Raw genomic sequence first — 9704 nt, 5'->3', positions numbered from 1 at the left:
TGGCGGGGAGTGGCGTTCACGAACGCTTACTCCTATCGTATGGGAATGGCTGATAGACCAACGTGCTACTCCTGCAGATGCGAGGAAACCATCGCGCACATATTGTGTATGTGTCCTCGCTACGACGTACAACGCCTCGCCCTCAGATCAACTTTAAACCGACTGGACTCGAGACTGTTCTCTGAGACAAATATGCTCGGACCGTGCTGACAGCTGTCACAGGCACAAAAGGCGATTCGTGCACTAGTACACTACTTGAAGTGCACCGGTATAAGAGACCGCTTATATCGTCCCTGTGCATCCCCTCCCACGTGCACTTAGCGCTCACTCTCTCCTTCTTTTCCTCTTTCTATTCCTCCTTTCCCTTACTCCCCCTGTAGGGTAGCAAACCGGACGCTCGTCTGCTTGACCTCTCTGCCTTTCCTCTCCTTGCTTTCGCTTTTCTCTCTCGCCTGTTTATCGATAGCATCCGTGGTCGCGTCTTTTTCCAATCGCATTTGCAAACGAACAGCGCGTCGCTACAGCTTCGCGTTTCTTGCTTAGTGGCTTTGGTAATTGCGCTGCAAAGCACGAGGTCGCGGTATGAAATCCCGGCCCTTGCGGCCGTATTTCGAGGCGGGCGCGAAACGCAAAAACGGCTGTGTACTTAGATTTAAGCGCACGTTAAAGAACCCCAGATGGTCAGAATATTTCCGGAGCCCATCGCTACGGCGTGCCACATAATCATATCGTGATTTTAGCACATAAAATCCCATTTTTTTTTTTCGTGTTTTGCGGGACGACACGGCAGCAGAATTCGGTGTGTCTGGCTCATTTTTTGGCACTTATGAGGCTTTCGACGTGATCAATGTGTGACTTGACCGCAAGGCGGCGTGAAATTCTATTACCCGCACAAGAGCGAAAAAGACAAAGCTGTCTCGGAAAGCGAAGGAAAAGAGGGGAGGCCTGCAGCACATGCATTGCAAGATAAGCAAGACTGCGCTCCTGCCGCATGTCGCTCAAACATGCGAGAGAGGGAGCACCTGTCTTTGACCGAGTACCGGCAAATGTGTTATACTTAATGATGTCACGACTACGACAAAAAAAAAGAAATAGAGCGCGCATTTCGCATGAAACGCTGTCTTAATACCAAACACACATGCATTGTGGCTATCCAGAAGCCAAGCTCGCAAAGCCTTTCGTTGTCATCGGCGTGCAGCCACCGCTAATATGTTCACTATCGTGACTGGCCGCCTGTTAGGAAAAGCTGCAAACGTGCGAATGGCTTGGTGAACACGGAGTATATACGTTGCTCGGGATGTTGACAGCCAATGGCACGGAGCTAGAGGCGTGCTGACTCACCTCACAACGCAGTCCCACTATAACGTCCTGCGGTTTCAAGCCTCCTGGAGCAACGCATGGACAGTGTTACCAAACACTGGCAACAGCATCGCGGCGCGGCACATGTGCCAAGGGTGGATGCCAAGGGGTGATGCACATGTGCCATAGGAAATGGGGGTGCCCTCCCGCAACGCTGACACTGAGAACTCTCAGCGCAACGACAGTGCTATCAGGGCTATCACGCTTTCGTTCTTCAGGTCCGTATTACAAGCGCTCGTTCTCGCGCGCAGCCAGGTCGTTGTTCCTTGCTGCACCCTGCGACTATGGCGGCGTCCACATTCAGCACCAACAACTAGTAAGTAAAAGGGAGAAAGCCCGTTTAAGGCGAGCGATAGAGAACAACACCGTCGAAAATCTGGGAGCGGAGCGTTTACATTATATACTTGCCGACGGCAAATGTAATGCAAGGATAGGCAAGTCGAATATATATTCAGGAATCTATACGCCCCCTCGGTACCGCACCTGAAATGAACGTTAATTGTTGTCGACGTTCATGGAGGGTTCAGCGAGCGCTCGTCTACTCACGCATGCATGGAGAAGTCGGGTCATCGTGACGGCAAGACACACCTGGACCAAGGGGGCAGCACATTCGAACAATAATCGCCTCAACTTTAACGTCTGCTACAAAAGTGGCATATAGTAGGTTACGGCTATCCGGTGCCTTCAAAAGCTCGTGAAAGCCACTTCCACGTGCCCTGCTACACGAACTCGCATTTGATTCGGCGCAAAGCGGAGCGCGACAGAAGGATATCTATTATATGGTGAGTCACAATCCGGCAGGTATCTATGAGGCATGTCATCGCGCAAAAAGCTGCAAGTAATTTGAGCGAAATTGCACACATCCGAGAGAAAAGAAAGGAGCGACGCACAAATCAACGAGCACGAGGACAGCCGCACGCGCAGGCTCCGTGTGTCCTTGATTCCAGGAACTGGGAGCTCGCGCGGCCAGTCATCGAAAAGGTAACGTGTTCCGATCGTGACCGTCGGCGCCGACGCCAGCTTTCAGGTGATGAGGACTGGCGACAGTCGTGATGGACGAAGAAACCGCCTGTTTCTTGGAGTGCATTCGCCCTAGGATCGCGGTCAGGATCACGACCAGTACGGCAATCGCGAACACGGCGAGAGCCGTGACGCAGAATGCCAGCGAGTGGCCGCTGGGCATGTTGCCAGTGTAGCTTTTCAGGAGAGAGCGCACGCCGGTGCTGTTGGAGGCCGACACGGGACCGGAAGTGGGCGACTGGTCGCCGCCCTTGTCGGGGCCGATGCACACGGTGGAATGCCCCTCCCGGCTGCGCTCGTGGCTCCTCGGTGACGCGATCGTAGAACGCCCGGCGGGCGTAAGCGGGCCTGCTGCCGCAGCTCGTGATGGTCCGGACACCATGGAAGAAGCCACCGATATCTTTCTGCTTCCCATGTCCATTTTCGGTTTGGGCGCCGTCTTCCTGAACTGATAGCATAACAGGGGTGCAGGAAGGAAGAAGGAATTGTTAGAACCTATAAAAGTCAACAGTTTATAAGTGGCTAGCTCTGTCGCGAAAATTACGTGAAAAAGGCGTCCTCATGCGCAGATAGACCTTGCTGTTACCTTATGAGGGTGCACACACACACACACATATCATATTATATATATATATATGAGTCTCTCACCGCATCTCTGAGTTCCAATAAGGAAGGTCGAAGTTTGGTCAGCGTCCTCGGATTGTTGGGTACCGCGCTGTCCTTGGCAGGACGCGGCTTGGGCAGACTTTCAGCATTTCTCACTTTGGCGCCTTCCTTTCCTTCAGTGACCTGCAAGCCCCAAACAGCATCACAGAAGTCAAGCCGAACACAAGGCTTAAATTTAACCACTCAGTTTTTGTAAGGCATATGCCGGCAAGAAAATGCTTTCTTTTCACTACTGCAGGTACTCCAGGTTTCAAACAGGTCTGCAAGAAACACCTGAACAAAAAGCGTAGGATCATCATTAACAATTGTGACGGTTGTGCAAGGTAGTGAAAGGGTGGTCGCCCCATGCTTGATGAATAGAACCATAGTACTGCGTCACTGACGTTATCGTTGGAGACTTTACTACTGAATACCACTGCCATCTTTCGCTGCGTCGAAACACAGTTACGTCGTCAGGCCCTATTGAAGGAATTGGAAGCGTGAATTACCCTCATGACTGCGTGCTTCTACATTCTTATGTTCCCCAATTACCAACGATTAATGAAGGCCTAAAAAGAAGCATGGTACACAATCGTGTAATGGCTAACTACATTGGAAAAGGTAATATACTGTTCACTTTTATGCGCCCTCCTAAAGCTACATTCTTACCAGGCACCTTGTTTTTTTTTTTCTATTGAATTCTACATGGTAAGTTATGATGTTGCCCATGAACGCCCAGATTCAAGTTCTGGAAACCGACACCCTTTTTTTGCATATAGATTTCTGTAAGAGCTGAAATTTGGGCTAGTTTGTGAGAATGTACATCGGAGGCAGGAAGTACCTCGAACGGCCAGTCGCGCGGCAATATTGCGCGTATTTTAGAGCTTCTTTCACGCTCGGAAAAAATGCTTTTATGTAACGCGTATTGATGAATAGAAAGCTGTATCGGGAGTTTTTCATGTTGCTCTACAGTTTTCTCATTGACACTTTTCATCTGATTATGTTTGAGAAGAGGAATAATTAATTAAAGCTAATTACGTAATTCGGTAGAATGCAAGAAATACTCCGAGTACCTCCAAGCGACGGCAACACCTTCGTTCTGTCCAGCTATCCAGCTACGTGGCATTTGCATATTTTTATCTGCATAGGGTGGGACACCATACATACATATATATATATATATATATATATATATATATATATATATATCCAGGGATTCAATGAGGTGCTACGTAATGCTCATGCATTACTCTCGCATTTACCGCTAAATCGCCAGGGAGCTCTTTTTTTTTTTTTTTTTTTATGCGGCGGTGGAAATTTTCAGTCCAGTTTTCGAACTGTGCACGTGATACCGGTAGCATTTCCTAATATTCTATTTCTGCAGTGTGGCATCAACACTTATGAACAGTCAAATTCGTGCCGTACTTGAGGCCGACGATGTCGGGCCTTTACCCTGACTCCTCGTTGAACAACAAAGATCGAATGCAGTGGCGACGCACTTACCATGCCCGCCTTGGTATCTTTCTGGGGCTGGGCATCATGCTGGATGTCTTTCTTGCGCTGCTGGTGATGACGCTTCTTCTTACCCTTCCGGTTCGCGTCTTGTCCTCTATTCTGATCATCGGGTGCTTCCGCCATGCACTTTAGCCGCAGGGTGAAGAGCTGAGGCAGTGGCTAAAGACAGGCGTTGCCGAGTTGTCGCACTCACGACCGGGTTAAGGTTGGTGCGCGTCGCGCCGGTCGAAGAATCGCAGCGACAAAGTTCAGAGGTTGCTACGGTCGGTCTTGATGCCTTTCTCGGATGACCAGTACTCCGCAACCGGCACGGACTATTCTTCTTCTTCTTCTTCTTCTTCTTCAAGAGCCCTTAATGACACGCGCCGAAGGTGCCAGTTTAACTATAAATCCACGAGCTCCAGATATGACAAGTAAAAAAAAATCGGGTATATCAGGAAAGCAGCGGTAGGGAATACGTAAAACGCCCTTTTGCGGGCTTCAAAGTGTGTATGGGCACTAGGGTAAAAATTCAACGACGATTGCGATCCTCCCTAATGCGAGATTTGAGCGCAGCTCTTTACGTGTTTTCGCTTCGCGATGTATTGGCTGGCGCGGACAATCTGTCCCATTTGGCATGCTGGAAATGGAGCAAAGTGCTCCCTTAACATTACGCCTAAGATTCTTCGTTCCATCGCTCTTTGTGCGGTCCTTGTTCTCAAGCTTCTTTGTCAGTCTCCAAGTTTCGGCCCCATATGTCAGCACCGGTAAAATGCACTGACTGTACATCTTTCTTTTCAATGATAATGGTAAGCATCCAGTAAGGAGCTGACAGTGTCTGCCGTATGCGCTCCAATCCGTTTTTATTCTTCTGTAAATTTCCTTCTCATGATCATGGTTCTCTGCGAGTAATTGACCAAGGTAAACGTACTCCTTCACAGACTCTAGAGACTGACTGGCGATCCTGAACTCTTGTTCCCTTGCCCGGCTATTCATCATTATCTTTCTCTCCTGCATATTAATCTTCAGCCCCACCATTACATTCTTTCTGTTAAGGTCCTCAATCATTTGTTGTAACTCGTTTCCTGTGTTACAGAACAGGAAACTGTCGTCTGCACACCGATGGTTGCCAAGATATACGCCGTTGATCCGCACTCCTAAGACTCCCCAGTTTAAGAGTTTGAATACTTCTTTCAAGCACGCAGTGAATACCATTGGAGAGATTGTGTCTCCTTGTCTGACCTGATTCTTTGTAGTTATATTCCTGCTTTTCTTGTGGAGAATAAAGGTAGCTATGGAATCTTTGTAGATATTTTCTGAGATATTTATGTAAGCGTCCTGTATTCCTTGATTTTACGTAGTGCGTCTACGACTGCTGGTTTCTCTAATGAATCAAATGCCTTTTCCTAATCTATAAAAGCCATACAGAGAGGCTTAATGTACTCTGCGGATTTGTCGATTACCTGATTAATGAAATGGACGTGACCCATTGCAGCGTATCCCTTCCTGGCATATATACTGTAAGAAAAGGGACTTCGCGACAGTTGTAGGTGACAATAGCATTTAAGTGACCATGTAAGTGACCAAAATTCGAGCGAATGTTGCCGCCTATGAAGTGTCAAGAAAAGGCGGGACATATTGTACCGCAGTGACACGCCGTCGTGACAGTTAATGCGTCACAGGCACGTGTACGTTCCACCGTGAAGTGTCGCCTAAAATACTTAAGCTCCTGATCTCAGCGTCGAAGCTCAGGGGGAAAAAAAAAGATGTGATAGCGAAGGTGGCCACTGCGACAACTCGAGTAACTTGCGATAGACATGTCCACACTTCCAAGCAACAGGTGATTTGCGTTTCGCGCGGTAGAAAATTGCGCACGTGAAAGCGCAGCCTCGGCGGAGCATATCAGGGTCGCGTGAAGGCCGAGGACGTGCGATTGGGATACTGGTGATCTAGTCTGATCAGAATGAATTAGCCGGTTGAAAAGTGGGCGACATATAAATTAAAAAGAATACGACAATAGATCACCGAGGCTGCTTGGACGTCAGCCAGAGGAAGAGGCATGGTCTTTCCTTGCAGGGGAGTTCGGTGGCAAAGTTATTGAATAAGCGGCATAGTCAAACCACCGCTGTGGAATCGTAATACTGGTCTCGCACGCCGAGAGCTGGTATTAGCCTTGACGGACCAGGAGACGGCAGCCCTCTTATGCCTGTCAAGCAGCAGCGTGGTCAGCAGCAGGACCAGTCCTGCCAGGCCCAGCATGACGAGAGCGGTGACGAGGTAGGCGCACGACTCGCCGCTGGTTGTCCCGACGTCGCAGTGTCCAGGAGGGCTGTTCGTGGCCGTCACGTGACCGGAAGTGCGGTATTCACTCTTCTCGGCCGTCTCGCGACTCTTGTCGGAAACCTTGTCCGCCAAGCTTACGGCGGGCGTCGACTGCAGCGCCGACGAAGGTGATGACGGTCCAGCCAACGTGGATGAAGCTGCCAACGCATTTCCGCTCCCGGGAAACATTGTGGGCTTGTGCGCCATCTTTCTGAACTGCGAACGTGAGAGTAATCAGTGGGCGGAGATATTCGGCGACTCGCTTTGTCGCGATAATCGAGGAGAAAGTAACGCTCGCACGTGAACACCTGGGCTACAATTGTTATCTGCATAAATTAAAAAGGCACTTTTTAGCTTTAATGTACACGTATATGCACCAGCAGTTTTGCTCTGCTGTTTGCCTTCAAATGTTAGCCAACTGCCCCCGCTCCGTTAGAATGCATTTAAATACAACCGCACCAACTCATTAGCTCTTACATGCCAATACTTCTGGAAGCTGAAATTCAACGAAATATTCTGAAGAAGGCAGAGAAGAAAACAGTGCATGCTTACAGGTTTGCTTCAAAATAAATTTTCACTAGTCGCATCGTTAATAGCTGCAGACGAAATTCTGCCCGTGATGTCAACCGTTTTGTAGTGCGCTGTGTAAGGCAGTGTAATAAATTTAAATGCGGAATGCGTTTAAGCCTATATATAGCAGGTTGTTAAACGGTGGAACGCTGTGACCGCGTGTTTTTGGAAACTTTGCACATACGTCCATTTGTCTGTTCAGGTTCAAGTTCATGTTATATTTATTAATGACGTTAGTTACATTCGGAGGTTCCAGAGCTATGAAACTGTCAGGGGGACCTTCTAAACCAATAATATATGTATATTATGTGCAAATTACACAATGGTAGTACTATTCAATGAATAATAGATGCTATGGAATAGCTAGGGAAGCGCAGCAGTGAAGAAGTAGGCGCAGGTGGTTCAGGTAATTAGTTACTATTATCGCTTCTCCTTTAAATGCATGGTTTCTCTAGTCGTTTTGAAACATAAACCCACCTCTTCTCTGAGCTCCACTATGGAAGGTCGGTCTTTGGTCAGCTTCACCGTAGTAACCGGCTCATGGGCGCGATTACCAGGGAGTGACATGGGTAGCACATCTGCAATTCCCAGGTAGAGTTCTTGGTTGTCCGTCACGACCTGCACCATCCAAGAATAATTCATCTTCCCGAACGAACATTCGCGAACTGCATTCCCGAACTGCCATTATTAAAGAACGGTGTCGAGAATTCAGCGCCATGCCAGTATATGGCATCCAAATGGTTCTGTTCGAGAAAATAACTACTATAAACGCAAACATTTTCGCAGATGACACTGACTGCTAAGTTACGAGCGCTGCATCCGTGCGCTACCTTTAGGAATTCTACCTCTTCGCCGTTTTATTAGCCGTCAACGTTCCCTCCTACTCCTACGCCCAAGAAATGACGTGGGCGAGTCTTCTTTTGAGAAAAGGCGCTTTGTGAGTGGTCCATAAATGATTCCCAAACCTTCGTTGCAAAGAGATAACCTTAAGCTTCCTCAGCTGCATCTTATCGGTGGCGGCGCACAACCTTGGTTTCGCAACAGCGAATGCCGAAGAGGTTCTTGGGTAGCGATGTCGAGTTACATTCTCATGAACTTTTGCAATGTTCGTTGTGCTTGCGTGTGTTTTTATAATGAGCATGAATGCGGCCGTGGTGACCTCTAACATGCGCCACCCCCACCCCCTTTCATTTCACCTTCCCTGCTTGTGCGAACACTACGGCAATTGCTTTTTATTTTTATTTCTTTAGTGTGCACAAACTACAAGCAGGTGAAACAGGCTTTTGTGGCTGGAACACTGCTTAATTCTTAGCTTGTAATTGACTCTTAAGGGTCCCTTAAGACAACCTTGCTATACTCGATAACAGTGCTACAGTAGAGCAAATACGGATAGAACTTATCGCGTCTTTTCTGTTTGTTGCTGCTTTTCTTCGCGCTCGTTATGGGGGGGGGGGGATGTTTCCCAGTAGCGACGAATCTGCATCGCCAGGTTTAGCTGTCTGATTGCTCCTTCCTTTATACAAGCATTCCCAGCAAGACCGCCCGACCCCGGACAGCCCAGTAATGACAACGGCAACGCACTAACCGTGGGCGCCTTGCCGCCTTCCTTGGTGCCACCACCACGGACCACTTCCGTGGCCTTGTGGTGACGATGACGGCGCTTCTTCTTCTTCTTCTTGGCCACTTCCTTTGCTTTCTTGTTGCGCTCGACCACTTCGTTCGTGGCTTTGGGCGGCAGCGTGAACAGCGCCGGAGGCAAATGCACTGGCGATTGCGGACGGTGGCCCCCCGGCGACTCGGGTTCATCGGTTGTGTGCCGGATTACGAAATGCTGCGGCAAGTTTGTCGGACACCTGACACCGTCCTGTTTCTGAACGCCTTCTTTAGAGGGACAGTACAGCATCCTTCGCCTACTTCTTCTACTTCTTCTTCTTCTTCTGTGCTCGTGATAAAATGCACGTGCCGACGTTTAAAGCGTCAGCGTCGGCGCCAGCTCGCGTCTCATTGTGAAACAAGTGTCTGGTATTTATGATTATTGAATGACAGAAAGAACGAAATACCAGGGAAAGACGAAATGAATGAAGGAATGAATGATGGCCGCAGGGACGATGCCTGGCACCTTAACGACCAGCAAGAGGATTTGCAACAAAAACGTATCAGATTAAAAGTGATGAAGAACTATAGTATACAAGCATATATATATATATATATATATATATATATATATATATATATATATATATGTATGTGTGTGTGTGTGTGTGTGTGTGTGTGTGTGTGTGTGTGTGTGTGTG

At 48.4% G+C, this 9704-nt stretch overlaps 1 protein-coding gene across 1 annotated transcript; it reads right to left on the bottom strand.

Moving 5' to 3' along the window:
- Positions 1–1652: 1652 nt before the first annotated feature.
- LOC129384804 (uncharacterized) lies at positions 1653–3217 on the bottom strand. The gene is made up of 2 exons (XM_055070389.1): positions 3028–3217; positions 1653–2827 (listed from the first exon to the last, which is right to left on the bottom strand). The coding sequence occupies exon 2, from the start codon at positions 2798–2800 to the stop codon at positions 2330–2332; it is 471 nt and encodes a 156-aa protein (XP_054926364.1). The 5' UTR covers positions 2801–2827; positions 3028–3217; the 3' UTR covers positions 1653–2329.
- Between the last annotated feature and the right edge of the window lie 6487 nt (positions 3218–9704).

This window comes from Dermacentor andersoni, chromosome 5, assembly GCF_023375885.2.
Source record: "Dermacentor andersoni chromosome 5, qqDerAnde1_hic_scaffold, whole genome shotgun sequence".
NCBI lineage: Eukaryota > Metazoa > Arthropoda > Arachnida > Ixodida > Ixodidae > Dermacentor > Dermacentor andersoni.
The sequence above is the reverse complement of the archived record's forward strand: the minus strand, read 5'-3'. Positions and strand labels throughout refer to the sequence as shown.